Consider the following 15,025-nt stretch of genomic DNA (forward strand, 5'->3'; position numbering starts at 1 on the left):
AATCGTGTCTCCCGAAATCCTCCCTCGACAGCTCTACTTCAACCGGGTTGCGACAGCGAACTTCGAGAGTCGGAAACATCAGCAGCCATGGGTACGTTTCAGCAAATTTCCAGCCTCTTGCTACTTGACGAAGCTATTGAAATCGCGTCGGGAATTTTTGATTTATCTTTTTTACTGTAGTCTATCTTTTTTTGACTGCTTCTGGCGGCCTTTGCTAATCTTTGACGGGTAAATAGGTATCGACTTGGACCGCCACCATGTGCGCAGCACCCACCGCAAGGCTCCAAAGAGCGAGAACGTCTACCTGCAGGTCCTCGTGAAGCTCTACCGCTTCCTTGCCCGTATGATCGACCTAGAATATCTGCGCATTTCGAGATGCTGGAATGTGGTGACTAACTAGCCTTTCTCAGGCCGCACGGAGTCGAACTTCAACAAGGTTGTGCTGCGCCGCCTTTTCATGTCCCGCATCAACCGCCCCCCTGTGTCGCTTTCCCGCATCGCTTCCAACGTGACCGAGTCGCACCAGGGCAAGACCATCGTCATCATCGGCACCGTTACCGATGACAACCGTCTCCTCACTGTTCCCAAGCTTTCTGTGGCCGCCCTGCGCTTCACTGCGACTGCCAGAGCCCGTATTGAGAAGGCCGGTGGTGAGACTCTTACTCTGGACCAACTCGCTCTTCGCGCCCCTACCGGAGCCAACACCCTCCTCCTCCGTGGACCCAAGAACGCCAGAGAGGCCGTGAAGCACTTCGGCTTCGGTCCCCACAAGCACAAGGTTTGTTAAATTCGGCTTCATGATGGCGGTCGTTACAAACTGACGTTTTCCCAGAAACCTTATGTGCGAAGCAAGGGTCGGAAGTTCGAGCGCGCTCGTGGCCGCAGAAGGTCTCGCGGTTTCAAGGTCTAAATGGGATAGTTGAAATTGTCGTGACAAGCAGTTATTCCCAGATGAATTGAGGACGTTCAAAGACATGCGAGATCATGTCTTCTCAAAAGAAAAGAAAAAACCTAGTCGAGTGCTCGAGCCTTAATGAGCCGCCACCCCGGGCTGGCTTGAATGTAAAGACTTCGATCAATGGTAACTTCCGGTAGTGGCGTCGGTCGGATGAGAAAAATGAACTGGTTCTAAAACTTTTTGAATTCATGTCCTGGTCGATCTAAGATATTTCTAAATTCTGATGCTTATATCTTCTACCGCCGTCGCCGTCAAAATAATCGCTCGCTCTATGGCCGCTGCCCCGAATCAAATACTTATAGATAGTCAACCCGTCCAGACCAACCGGTCCTCGTGAGTGAATTTTGTTGGTGCTGATTCCAACTTCAGTGCCAAACCCATACCGCATTCCATCCGCGAACCTCGAGGACGCATTCCAGAACACCCCGGCACTATCGACACCTTTCATGAAAAGGTTGGCAACGATGTCTGACTTGGTAACGATGATATCCGTATGTTTTGAGGAATGCGAATTGATATGTGTTATTGCCGTTTCGACGTCAGCAAGAGGTTCGTCGGAAGATGGGATTGTTTTGACAGCTAGCGTGAGATCAAGGAATTCGGTCTCGAAATCAGACTCATGAGCATCATGGACGTTCTTCACTTCGTCAGAGGTCATGCTTTCCATGAGCGCGGCTTTGGAGGACGCATCGCAGCGAAGAATAACACCTTTCTCGATAAGTGCTTTGGCGACCTTTGGCAAAACTCTTGTAAGGGCATTTTGGTGTATGAGCAAGGTTTCCAGGGAGTTGCACGCCGCGGGGTAATCCGTTTTGGAATCAACGATTACTTTGATGGCGATTTCCAGCTCAGCATCTGAATGGATGTATGCAGAACAAAGCCCATCTGCATGTCCGAGGACCGGTATTTTCGTGTGTTCTTTGACGTATTTTACGAGATCGTTAGAGCCTCGAGGTATGACGAGATCAATAAGCGAATCTTGTGCCAACAAGTCGGAAACAGCAGCTCTTGTCTTCACAAGTTGGACAGACGATTGGGGCACGCGAGTCGTAGATATAGCTTCTGAGATCACATTTGCGATCGTCACGAAAGATTCTGTGGATTCCTTGCCTCCTTCTGGATGTCAGCAGGAGTTTAACGACAGTCCCCAATGATTGGGGTACATACCTTTCAATATCGCTGCATTGCCTGACTTGATAGACAACGCAGCAATGTTCGCGATGACTTCTGGCCGGGCTTCAAAAATGATCAACAGAACCCCGATGGGGCAGGCCACTTTTTCAAGCGTCAGGCCGTCATCGAGGAGGGTCCGTAATGTAACATTTCCAACTTGGACAGAATCAGAAATCCGCATGCATCAACAGGTAGGAGAGAAAATTCATTGGCTGTGCAACGCAAACATACTGGGGTCCCGTAAACTTTTGACACTTAGAATCCCTTGCAACATGTCATCGTATTTTCCTGGTCTGGATAGATCAAGCCTCTTTAGGACACTATAGTTGAGACTGCCACCGGCGACAGCTTGTTCTGCTGACCGGATGTCTCTAGCATTTGCTTCGAGTATGGCATTTTTATTTAGGAGAAGCGCATCATGCAGCGCTGTGAGGGCAGCGTTGCGATCCGCTTCGGACAGAATCGCGAGGCGACGAGACGCCGAGGAAGCAGCTTTCGCGATATCAATCGCCGATGATTCCGTGAGCGACATTTCCAGGGGCAAGTGTTGAGCAGGAACTAATCAGTGAGCTCGTGGGGTGAGAATGTGTGGTAACGATTGCCGGACTCTAGTCTCTCCGCTAAGGCTCTAACCTTATGTAACCGATGTGTGATATTAAGTGAGGTATGGTAACGGGTGGGTCTTTCCGGCTGTGGTATTGAGCCCAGCATACTCCGTAAGGCCTAGTCCAACTAAACTCGAAGTGGTAACATACAAGGTTATATTTACGTTAGCTGAGTGTGCGGTATTAGTTGGGTAATGTAGATGAGTACAATGCATAACTAATGGGATAATAGAGGCCAACTAAATGTGACTTCTATTGAGAAAGCAAGTAGGAGGAATACATTGTAAGCACGAGACCCGTTGCCTAGTAGCAACCAGCGCCAGGGTCGATGAGGATTACAATTGGCTCTGTTTACAACAATCTTAGCTCTGCTATATGTCACGCTGCGATAGGGATGGGGTATCACTCAACTACGGTGCTAAGCCATCAATGACCTTCGCCCATGAGATCTTCATCTATGTCGCCGCCCCCGTCTGCCTCGCTAGATCCCACGGCGCCGGGTTTCTCAGAGTTGCCATTCCACTTCTGGTTCTTCGCTAAGAAATGAAGGTTCTCTTGGGAACACTCCAGTGCTTGTTCAGTCTGGGCTATTCCCCGGGAGATTATTTGTAACGCGGCCCTTATCCGTACAAGCCTTGCGCGTATATACTCTTCCCTGAACCCGTGATTCTGTGTTCTCAGGGGGAAACGCAACATCGTGCTTGTTTCATTGCTTGCAGAATGAGATACTGTGGCTTTCAATTCGTTTGACATCACTAATGATACGACGAATTCCTCGACGTCCTGCGCACCTTGGGGGAACGATTTGGCCCGTTGCAGCACATCAGACATCGTAAGCGCAGAGAATGTTCGTCCCAGCTTAGTGATCAAGGACTTATCAAAGGCTTCAGAGACTTGGGAAACAAGCCCGGCATTATGATCCTGCGACCCATTAGCACGGTTGGTACAGCGGGAAAGGGGTCGACGACTCACAGCCCGCCAAATCGATTGTCCTAAATTTATTTCAGTATTTAATCTCCGCAAATCGCCTTTTTCAAATGCCTCGGCAAGCGAGATGTAGGGTCTTGCCAGCGACAGGTATACCCGGCTGACATGCGCAGCGACCAAGCTGGGGATGGACGAAAGCTGATTGGAGTGGAGTTAGTCCAGACATACATAGATAGCAAGGATATTCCAAGTCACCTTTCCGTGCCCCAGCAGGTTAACCAGAATCCACTTCTTGTATGCCTCAACCATGATTTTGCTGATGGAGTTGGCGGTTGGTGCCGATATCACCACAGTCAGACAATGAGACGCTTGCTCCCACTTTTTCAGAGCCATGTAGATCATAGCGCTGTACAGATAAAACTGGAGGTAGTCCCTATATGTTAGATTTGTTGAGAATCCAGATGTGCCCATGATAATTCCAGTGCTCGTCTCATACTGAGAGCAAAGGAGGTGGTCTGCAGGCACATGCTCTATGCCTATGGGGAAATGGCAAAGGATTTCGTCGACAACAGGAAGCGCATGCGTATATGATGATGAAAGCAGCGCAATTCTAACTAGGATTAGATGAGTTGACGTGAAGACTCCGGCTGTATTGAGGCGTTTCAGGGCATCCCTTATCACTTGGACGGCCAGCACTGGCTTCTTGTAGGTTAGTTTTGACCCAAACAAGTCTCTTGGCGAAGGAATGTCTTCTCACTTTTGAAATTGATTGTGCGGTACTAACCACGAACTCGATAAGTTGTCTCCATTCGGAGCTTGCATATCGAACTTGAACCGGGTCGAAGGATCGCAGGAATCTAACAGCGTGCTTCCAGAGACTGCCTCCGGGCAGGAAATCATTGGGTACGTCGGTGTTCGTTTTTCGTTGTAGATGCTGTATTTGGAAGCGGAGTAGATGTAAGAATGATAAGGTGTGTACAGCTGGACTGATAGTCTATGGTAGTGGGTACATTATTAGTATGGTGTCACCAGGAATTGCAGGTTGTAATGGTTTCGGGCTGTCTCCTTACCTCTAAGTATTCATTGAAGTCTACTGCGCCCTGTACGAGGCCAGGTTGGCGGAGATACACAGCCAGACTCCGAAGTTGGCGGTCATAATCTCCGTCGTTGCGATCAACTAGGCCATGGCGAGAAGGCGCTGAGGAAAGCTGTATCAGAAAGTCGGACATCTTTGGAGCGATGCAGTTTGATTAAAGAGAACTGAAAGTGAGATGTGTTCAAGTTCAAGTAAAAAGTGGGGTGGTAGAGGGCTTGAGTCTTGAAAATGGGGATGGGGAAAGCTAAGGTACCCACATGCATCTATGATCTGTTGTATGCAAAAATTGGGTCAGGGTTCAAGGCCAAACTTGCCCAGCATACACAAGTAGGGGTCATAGATTTTTATGACTATTATCAAAATAATTAGTGTTTTTGCTTCTTGATATTAGGATAATAATATTTTTGTAATAAGTTTATTTGATATGTACCTTGTTATATGTTATACTGGTTGCCTACAGCGCTGCATAAAGACACCTAGTGCAGTTCAATAAGCCTTATGAACGCCAAGGCTGGCCTAAAAGGTTATCTAATATAATATTAACTTATTATATTATTAGTTAAATATAAGTAAAAATAATAACAAGTAATTATAAGGTTACCTAAAGGTCCTTGGCCGGTAGGGTGGTTTATGAATAATATAAAAGGGTATAATATACCTAAATAAGGAAAAATTAGTCTTGTAATAGGTGGTTTAAGAGTTTTATTAAAGATAGAAACTAATATTAAAGTCCAGGAGTCCTAGGCTTATAGGGAGATAATATCTCCTGTATAGGCTAAGTTAGCCTAAGGCTAATTTATCCCTATATTTATAGCTATTTTATGAATATGGCTAAGTTATTTATAAGAAGTCTACTTATGTTATAATAGGCTTTATATTACCCTTAAGGGGTATAATAATTTTTAATATAATTCTAGAATTAAATATTTTAATCCATTAAAACTGTTAGCCTCAGGCGGCAAAGGAGGTTTAATGACATAAGGAGAATAGAACACGGTAATATTATGACTAATTCTCCTTATATATTTAAGGCTAACCCTTAGCATAACTTAGTTAGCTAGGAGTTAGTTTTTATAATATATAACCTAAAGATTAACCACTATTTTACCCCCTTTTTTAATATTTTGCTTTATACCTGGCTTTATATCCTAGGCTATTATAATTCTAACTTTTTATTTTAAGCTACCTATAAAAAGACACTATGCTACCTAGTTATTTAACTATAAATTTAAAAAGTATTTACTATAAAAATAATTTTAATAAGGGACTATTATACTCCCATAGTTTACCTATATATAAAATTATAAAAAAATAAATTATTAAAGCATAAATATTCTTAAATTAGTCCTAATATAATATTAAATAGGGACTAAATTTAATAACAAAAATAATAGCTTTAAAAGATAAAATAGTATATTAAATAATTAAAATAATAATATTTAGCAGGAGAATTAACACTAAAACACTGTTAATATAAAAAAGGAAGTTTAAAGAAAATTAAGAATAAAAGTATCCCTAAGTATACTATTAATTTTAGCCTGCAGTAATAATTAAACTAGCTTAGTACTTTAAAATTTAATTTTAAAGGAGCTCCGGGTAAGTATAGGATAAATTAGTAAAGAATCTTAGGTACTTTAATTTATATAAATTAAGCATGTAAAAGTAATTAAAAATATTATACTAATAAACTAAAAAATATAAAAAATGCAAGCAAGAATTTATTATAAAAATACTTTTAAAAATAAACTACTAGTATTTTTAGGAGTTTAATAATAAGCTTATTAAATATAATAATAAAGCTAGAAATAGCTTATTAAAAAAAAGGATTAAGATCCCTGTGATTTTATTAATTATTTAGGTATATTAAAATAATATTTTAATTAAAATATAAAAAAATCTAAGTATAAAAATACTTTAGTAAACTCTAGCTAAGCCTAAGAAATAAGATTTATAATTATAATTTCAAAAAATTATTAAAAACCCAAGATAAACTAGTTTAAATTACCTCTTAATTTTAGTTAAGAATATAGTATCTTTAACCTTAAATTATATTTTATTATAACAGGATAAAAATAATATTTAATTAAAATAGAAACAGACCTGGTTTAAAAAGGATTAGCTAAGAAAAATTATAATTTAGGAGATAATAAAATTAAGAATTTATAATAAACTAAGGACTTTAAGAAAGAATTTTAAATTAAAATTAGGGATAATTATTTAAAAAGGATATTTATAAAAGCAAGGTAAAATAATACTAAATTAAGACTAAAATAAAAAATACATATATTTTAAATATAGGGAAAAAGGGTATATTATGCTAGAATACCTTAATTTTTTAAAAAAAAATTTAAATTATTAACCATAAATCCTAACTAAAAAATAAATATTTAAAAAAACATTACGAAAGACCTAAAATAAAATAAATATAATAAATATAAAGGAAAATAACTAAATAAATATATAAATTAAGATAATAAAATAAGTAAAAAAAAAAGCTAAAATAAGGTCTTAAACTTTAGTTTAATATTTTTAAATAAAAACAGGTAAGTATTTATAAACTAAAGTAATTATAAAAACCCCTTAAAAATATTAAGATAATAGTAAATATTAATACCTATACTTAAGTAAATATAATTAGTTTAAACTTTATAAAATAAGCATGCTTAAATTAAGAAAAACTGTCGTGCCCTATTATGGCAGGATATAGTAAAAAAAACTAAACTAATAAAGTATAAAAAGTACCTTTAAAAATTACTAACTTTAAAAATTTTTATAAGGCCATGTGTAGGAGTTAAGTAAATTAGCTATATATACTTAATTATTTTATTAAATATTATAATTTAGGCACTGTATATTTATATATTTATAGGTTAATAGTAATTTAAAAATAAAGTAATAAAGTATTTACTCTTAAGCTAATATAAGTTTATAAAAGTATAACAAAATTAAGCTTATATATTTATTATTATTTCACTTCTAAAAGGAATAAGAAAAGTTAAGAAAATAAATTAAATTAATAATTTACCTATTAAACTTAATATATTTTATAATATATTCTTTTTTTATAAAGTAAAAATAATGTTATTATAATTAGTGCTAATATATAAAATTATAATAATAAATAAATAATTTTTACCTTATAAATTAAACTACCCTCTTTTTCCTGCTAAATTAATAGTATTACACTAGTATATTAATAAAAATATTAAATATAAAAAAATTTAACACTTTAAAAGTCCAGCAGGAGCACCTATCCTTTTTATACTTAAAAAAAATAAAAAATTATAACTATACATGAATTACCAGGGATTAAATAAAATAATAGTTAAAAATTAATACCCTTTATTTTTAATTTTAAAAATTCTTAATTACCTATTTAAAATAATTTAACTTACTAAAATTAACTTAAAAAACGCCTATTATTATATTTAAGTTTAAAAAAAAGACCGCTGGAAGACAGCTTTCTAATATTAATATAAATACTTTAAATATATTATTATACCTTTTAGTTTAATAAATACCCCTGCTATATTTTTAAGTTATATATATTTTATATTATATAATATTTTAGATTATATTTATATTATATACCTTAATAATATTTTATTTTTTTTCTTTAGCTAAAAATCCCATGTTAAACATGTAAAACAGGTCTTAAAATGCCTGTAAAAAGTTCAGTTATTTATAAATTTAAAAAAAAATTTATTTTTTAAGAAAAAGGTGGAATTTCTAGGGTTTATAATTAACTAAAACAGTGTTAAAATAAACCTAAATTAAATTATTATTATTATAATATTCTGGGAAAACCCTTATTTTTATAAAGCTTTATAGTTATTTTTAGATTTTATAAACTTTTATTATTAATTTATTTATAATTTTTTAGAAAAAGCCCTTCTATTAATAAATTTAATAAAAGAAACATAACAAAAGGTAGGCCCTTTATATTTTAAAAATCTTAAAAACTAAGTATTTTGCTCTCTACTTAATACTTTTATAATAGTACCTTTATTAAAATATTTAATTCTAAGTGGAAAGGCTAATTAAAGGTTAATATTAGTATAATTAAAATAATAAAAATTTATTTAGAACTAAATAATACTAGAAAATAACACCCTGTTATATTTTAGTTATATAAATTTTTTAAAGCAGAAATTTCTTGATTAATTTTAAATAAAAAGCTTTTTGCTATTATTTAGTTATTTTATTATTAAAAATAATATTTAAAAGGATCTCCTTATATTATTATAGTATAATAAATCATGTAAATCTCTGTTCTTTTATGCAGCAGCATAAGTATAATAAAAAATAAGTAAAATAATATATAAACCTTGCTTTTTATAATTTTATTATTTTTTATTATTTAAGAAAAAAGAACCCTGTAAATACTCCTTTTAAAAAGTATAAAAAAATATATATACTAAATATTAAAAAAAACTAACTTTTTAGCCCTAATCCAGTAATATTTAACTAGCAAAGTAAAAGTATAAATTATTACTATTTAAAATTTAATTTAAAATAAGGAACTAGATCCTTCTTAAAAACCTATTATTAAGGTTTAAAATATAAAAAGTTAAAAAAATATTATATTTATAATAATCCTTTTAATTTTAAAACTAGATTAAAAGTAAATTTAAAGTTTAATAATTATAATATAATAAATATTTAATTTAACCTTAAGTAAAATTAGGTCCTACCTTATTACCTTATTTAAAATACCTATATTATTAAAAATAAATACTTTAACCAAGCATTAAATTATTTAACAAAGTTAGTTTAAGTATTATAATTTAAAAATAATTAAATTAAAAATTAAATTATAAGTTTAAAGGTTAAAATACCTAGGTTTAAAAATTAGTTTATATAAAAAATAAATTACTCCTGTTTAAGAACTAAATATATATACCATTAAATTAAATATTAAAAACTAAAATTATTTAAGCTTATTATAATAACCCTGTTACAGGATATTTTATAGCTAAATAAACTAAAATATTAGTTGGATAAAAGTTTTTTTAAAGTAGGATAAAATTAATAATTAAATTTTATACCTGGTCCTGCCCTAATTACTAATATACTATTATGCCATAACACTGTTTATATAAAAATCTTTAACCCTTATTAAGACTAACACGCCCTTTTAAATAAATTAATATAAATTTTATTACCAGACTACCCCTAATAATATACTAAAAAAAGTATGTTAATATAATCTTTATAATTATAAATTATTACTTTAAATAATCCTAATTTATTTTTATTTTTACCTTAATTTAAGCACATAAACTTGCTAAAGTGTTTTATTAATAATAAGTTTTAAAATAGGGTTAACCTAGAGGTATTATATTAAATTAAGATTCCTTATTTACTAGTAAATACTAGGGAAAACTATAGTTTTACTACTAAACTAAAACTTATTTATTAATAGCATTCCACCCCTAAATTAATAATTAAACTAAGCAAATAGATTAGATTTTAGAATAATATTTATAGTGTTTTTGCGCTAAAAACTAACTTATCTAGCTAAATTTATTAAATACAGTATGATTTACATGTAATAATGCCTGGAATAGCATTATTAGCATGTTATTTTATTAGGTGGTTATTAGTTAAGACCCTAAACTTATTATACAGCTCGCGGACAAGCCTTGGCGGACAGAGGTACGAGTAGTATTAATAAAAATTAATAAATTAAATTAAATTTATTATAGGTGTGACAAAGAATAGGAAAAGAATATAAAATAATACTAAAAATATTATAATTAATATTAAAAAAATAAAAATTTTATACTAAAATAATAAGTTAAGCTTAATACTAAAAATTTAAGGCTTAAAGTTCCTGCCAAGCTTAAGCTAAAATTTATTAAATTATTTTATATTTTTAATAAAAATAAAACAAATGCTTATTGCCTATATTTACTAAAAAAATATAATTAAATTCATAATATTTTTTATATTTCCCTGCTTAAGCCATGGCAAGGCCGAAATAATACCAATATAATACCAGAACTTAAAAAGGACAAAGAATAAGAAATTAATAATATTATAATATAAGATATTATTAAGAATAAAGATTTATACTTAGTAAAGTAGAAAAATTAGCCTTTTAAATATAATTAATAAATACTAATTAAGAATGTTAATGCCCTGGATCTAATATAAAAATATAAAAAGAAATACTAAAGAAAAAATTATTTTAGAAAAATAGTAAAATAAGATTACGCATACCGCGGAAGACCTTGCTAAAATAATACTAAAAAATTATTATTTTAACTATAAAATTAAAATTTTTTATAATTTATAATAAGCCTTACGCATCTACAAGCCCCTATAAAAGGAAAAGCACTAAAAAAAAGTAAAAAAGTATTATTTATTAAAGGGGATAAACCTTAAATAAAGCTAGGAAGCCACCGCGGCAACTACTTAATAATATAAAAAACTTTTTAAAATAATAAAGCAAGCTTGCTAAAAAGTAGCTAAAAGTAAAATAAATCTTAAGCTTTTAAGAAGCAAGAATAAAGGGTATTACCGCTGTGTACTAAATATATATAAAACCTAAAGTAAAAATAACTCAAAGGCCTGAAATAAAGCCTAAATATTTTAAATAAAAATAGGAAATAAGACCTTTACCTTTTTAATATAAATTATAATATTTTTTTCTTAAAATAAAAGTTATAAATTATCTTAATAATCCTAGTAAAAAAGCGCCCTTTTATTATAATTTATTAGGCAAAACCGCTATTATTTTTAATAAAATAAAAATAAGTATTAATAACATAAGTAGTATTCTTTTCTTAAAGGCCAAGTAATCCGGAGCTAGAATATAATAAAAAAGGGTATAATATAATAAAGTTTTCTTATAATATTATATATTTTTACCAAGATCCTTCTTAATTTTTATTACTAAATTAAACTTTTTTTATATGCCTTTTTGGTAGATTTAAGGGCTATAAAAAGGTGAAATATTACTTAATAAATATTAAGTAATAACTTATTATTTTAAGTTATTTTATTTTTCTTAGCCTTTTCGCCATTAGGTTAGGGTTAAAACCCGTGGTACCAGGTTAAAAGGCTAGCTAAATTAATAATATTATTTATTATTATTAATTTAATTTAAGACCTTGTATATTAATATCTAAATAAAATAAAATAAGGGGGTACTTACTAGCTTACAGGTATTATTTCTCTTATAGCACTGGTGGTATAAAATAAAAAAGACTATATTTATAATATAATTAATCAAAAAGGGTTTAAAAACGTCTTTAGGGTTTATTATTACTAAAGTAGTATAAAAATAATAAAGGCATTAATAAACTTTTAATATAACTAAAGTTTTAATAATATTTTTCTTGCGCTTTAGAGTCATAATAATAGTAAAATAAAAAAAGTTAATAATAAAATTAAGATAAAGACACTTGCAAAGCAAATAAAAATAAAATATATTTATTTTAAAGGGAATATAAAAAAGAAAAAAAAGGTTAAAAAATTATTATTTTATATTTAGCTACCTGTATGAAAATTATTACTATAATAATAATTCTTAAACCTAAATTTAGCCTAATTAAGATAATAATAATTTTTAGCCAGATTATATCTAAATTATCCCTTTATATTACTTATAGTTAAAATAATAACACATAATACTATTTAAATAATTTTAATATAAAACTTAAATACTAACAAGGTAATACTAGATAAATCCCCTGTAAATAAAAGTTACTATAAATACCTTAATTTATAAATAATATTAAGAATTTTATATTAGGTTTTTTTTATATTTTTAATAACTTTATTTTACTTTTTTTTTAGTACTTTATAATTTTATACTTAAGATTAAGGTTAATCTTTTCAGGAGCAGGCAGAATTATTAGCCTTAAATAATAAAAAATTTTTAATAATATAAAAAAATAAAATATGGTAATATTATAATTAATTCTCCTTATATATCTAAGGCTAACCCTTAGCATAGCTTAGTTAGCTAAGAGTTAGTCTTTATAATATGCAACCTAAAGATTAATCACTGTTCCACCCCCTTTTCCTTAGTGTTCTGCTTCGTACCTGGCTCTATATTTTAGGCCGTTACAATTATAATCTTTAAAATTAAGATTTAACTATATTTTATTTATAAAACTAGGAGAATTTTTATAAATATTAAAATATTTATTATATTTAATATTTTAAACTTAAACCTTATATTTTTTATTTAAATTAAACTGCTTTTTATAAGCACTTTATATTAAATCTTGGCAAGTAATTACTTAGACTTTAATATTTAATATTATTTTTTCTTGAATAGGTACTAAAAGCCTTTTTAAGATTATTTTAGGCTTATTTTTATATTTTTTAAATAGGGTATTTACAGGGTTATGCTTGCCTGGATAATATAAGATTTTAAGATTATAAGTAGCTAGGTTTATACACTATCTTGCTTGCTTTTTATTATATTTTTATTATTATATAAAGGAACAGAGATTTACATAATTTAACCATATTATTATTAAATAGGGAGAACCTTCAAGGTACTATTTTTAATAATAAAATAATTAAATAATAGTAAATAGCTCCTTATCCAGGATTAATTAATTAATTTTAGCTTATATAAATCTATATAACTAAAATATAACTAGGTGCCATTTCCTATTATTATCTAGTTTTAAAAAAAATTAGTTATTCCTATATTACTAGTGTTTACTTTTAACTAACCTTTCTAAGTTAAATTAAAATAGCATAGTAGGGGTACTTTAGTAAAGGTATTAAAATAAAATACTAACTTTTTATGCTTTTAAATTTATAAAGCTTTAGTTTTCCTTTTATACTGCATATTTTTATTAAACTAGTTAAGGATAAAATAACCCGTGTAAAATTATAAATACAATAGTAATAAAAGTTAATAAATTTAAAAAAAATCATAAGATTTTATAAAAATAAGGTTTTTCCTAAAAAATTATAATAGCTACCTATTCTAGGTCTTTTTTAATACTGTCTTAGTTAACTATAAAACCTAAGAATTTCTACCTTTTTTAAAAGAATAAGTATTTTTTTAAAGTTAATAAATAATTTAGCTTTGCATATTTAAATAAGGACCTGCTTTACATGCTTAACATGTTCTTTTAGGTAAATAAATGAATAATAATATTATTAAGGTAAATAACATAAATTTAGTCTAAAATATTATAAACTACAGAATAAATATATCTTTAAAATATAGCAGGGGCATTTATTAAACTAAAAGCTATAATAATATATTTCCAGGATGCCGAGCTAGCTGCTGTATATATAATTAATAACTATAAGTTTATGGTATAACTTAAGAATAAGCAACAAGAAAATAAATAAATTTAAAAAATAAAATTAAAAATCCTATTTTTAAAAAGAAGAGTAACAGGATACTCCTATAAAATAAATTAATTATAATACTATAAAATATGGTTTAAAAAGTAATTAGAATACACCGTAACTTATTATCAAAGGGACACCAGGGAATTAATAAAATACTAAAAAAGATTTAACAGGCATACTTCTTCCTAAAAAAAAACACTAATAGGTTTAAGACTATATTATAAAGTATAATAAATATAACTAAAACAAGCTATCTTAACACCAGCCGTAGAAGAAAATATAAATACCAAAGATTCCTATAAGGCCTTAGGAAAGTATTATTATTAATTTTATTATAGGGCTACTGCCATTTAAAAATCTTATTATAGGACTTACCTATACTGTAAAGCCTATTATAATATATAGACTCCTTATAAATAACTTCGCCATATATGCAAGATAGCTGTAAAAATAGGGATAAGTCAGCCTCAGGCCAACTTAGCCCACACAGGAAATATTAATTCCCCGCGAGCCCAGGACTCCTGGACTCTAGTATTAATTTATAATTCCTATCTTTCTTGAAAGCCATGCCCCTTACAAGATATCTTTCTTCTTATTTAGGTGCATTATACCCTTTCATACTATTTGTAAACTACCCTACAGGCTAGAAACCTTATATATACTAATATATTTACTATTATATATGACCTAATAAAATATACAATTATTAGACTTGTTATAAAGAATCTTACCATAAAAAACTAGCGCTACTAATACCGCGAGAAGTGTTTATATAGATAGACTACCATAATAATATATGTTCAATAAAGATAAGTTATTTATGTATAAATTCTAGGAAATAATTATAAAAGCTTGTAAAATAAGTTAAGATATACTAACTGCTAATCATTAGCAAAGAGATAAATAAATAAAAAGGATAATATAATTTAT

The 15,025-nt window shown here is 29.9% G+C and overlaps 3 protein-coding genes across 3 annotated transcripts; all 3 read right to left on the minus strand.

The window, feature by feature from the left end:
- Positions 1 to 8: 8 nt before the first annotated feature.
- Positions 9 to 1,068, minus strand: BDW74DRAFT_39093 (uncharacterized protein). Its single transcript, XM_073732673.1, has one exon. It carries the CDS (start codon positions 974 to 976, stop codon positions 407 to 409), a length of 570 nt encoding a protein of 189 aa, XP_073582474.1. The 5' UTR covers positions 977 to 1,068; the 3' UTR covers positions 9 to 406.
- A 92-nt stretch (positions 1,069 to 1,160) lies between these two features.
- On the minus strand, positions 1,161 to 2,663 carry BDW74DRAFT_168888 (glutamate-5-semialdehyde dehydrogenase; the record flags this gene model as incomplete). The annotated part of the gene is made up of 3 exons (XM_073726910.1): positions 1,161 to 2,071; positions 2,126 to 2,287; positions 2,363 to 2,663. 3 exons carry the CDS (start codon positions 2,661 to 2,663, stop codon positions 1,161 to 1,163), a joined length of 1,374 nt encoding a protein of 457 aa, XP_073582475.1.
- A 256-nt stretch (positions 2,664 to 2,919) lies between these two features.
- BDW74DRAFT_156186 (putative COP9 subunit 3) lies at positions 2,920 to 5,118 on the minus strand. Its single transcript, XM_073724955.1, has 5 exons — positions 4,734 to 5,118; positions 4,421 to 4,657; positions 3,919 to 4,362; positions 3,709 to 3,861; positions 2,920 to 3,657 (listed from the first exon to the last, which is right to left on the minus strand). Exons 1-5 carry the CDS (start codon positions 4,890 to 4,892, stop codon positions 3,163 to 3,165), a joined length of 1,488 nt encoding a protein of 495 aa, XP_073582476.1. The 5' UTR covers positions 4,893 to 5,118; the 3' UTR covers positions 2,920 to 3,162.
- Between the last annotated feature and the right edge of the window lie 9,907 nt (positions 5,119 to 15,025).

Source organism: Aspergillus multicolor (genome assembly GCF_047715735.1).
Source record: "Aspergillus multicolor strain CBS 133.54 unplaced genomic scaffold BDW74scaffold_18, whole genome shotgun sequence".
NCBI lineage: Eukaryota > Fungi > Ascomycota > Eurotiomycetes > Eurotiales > Aspergillaceae > Aspergillus > Aspergillus multicolor.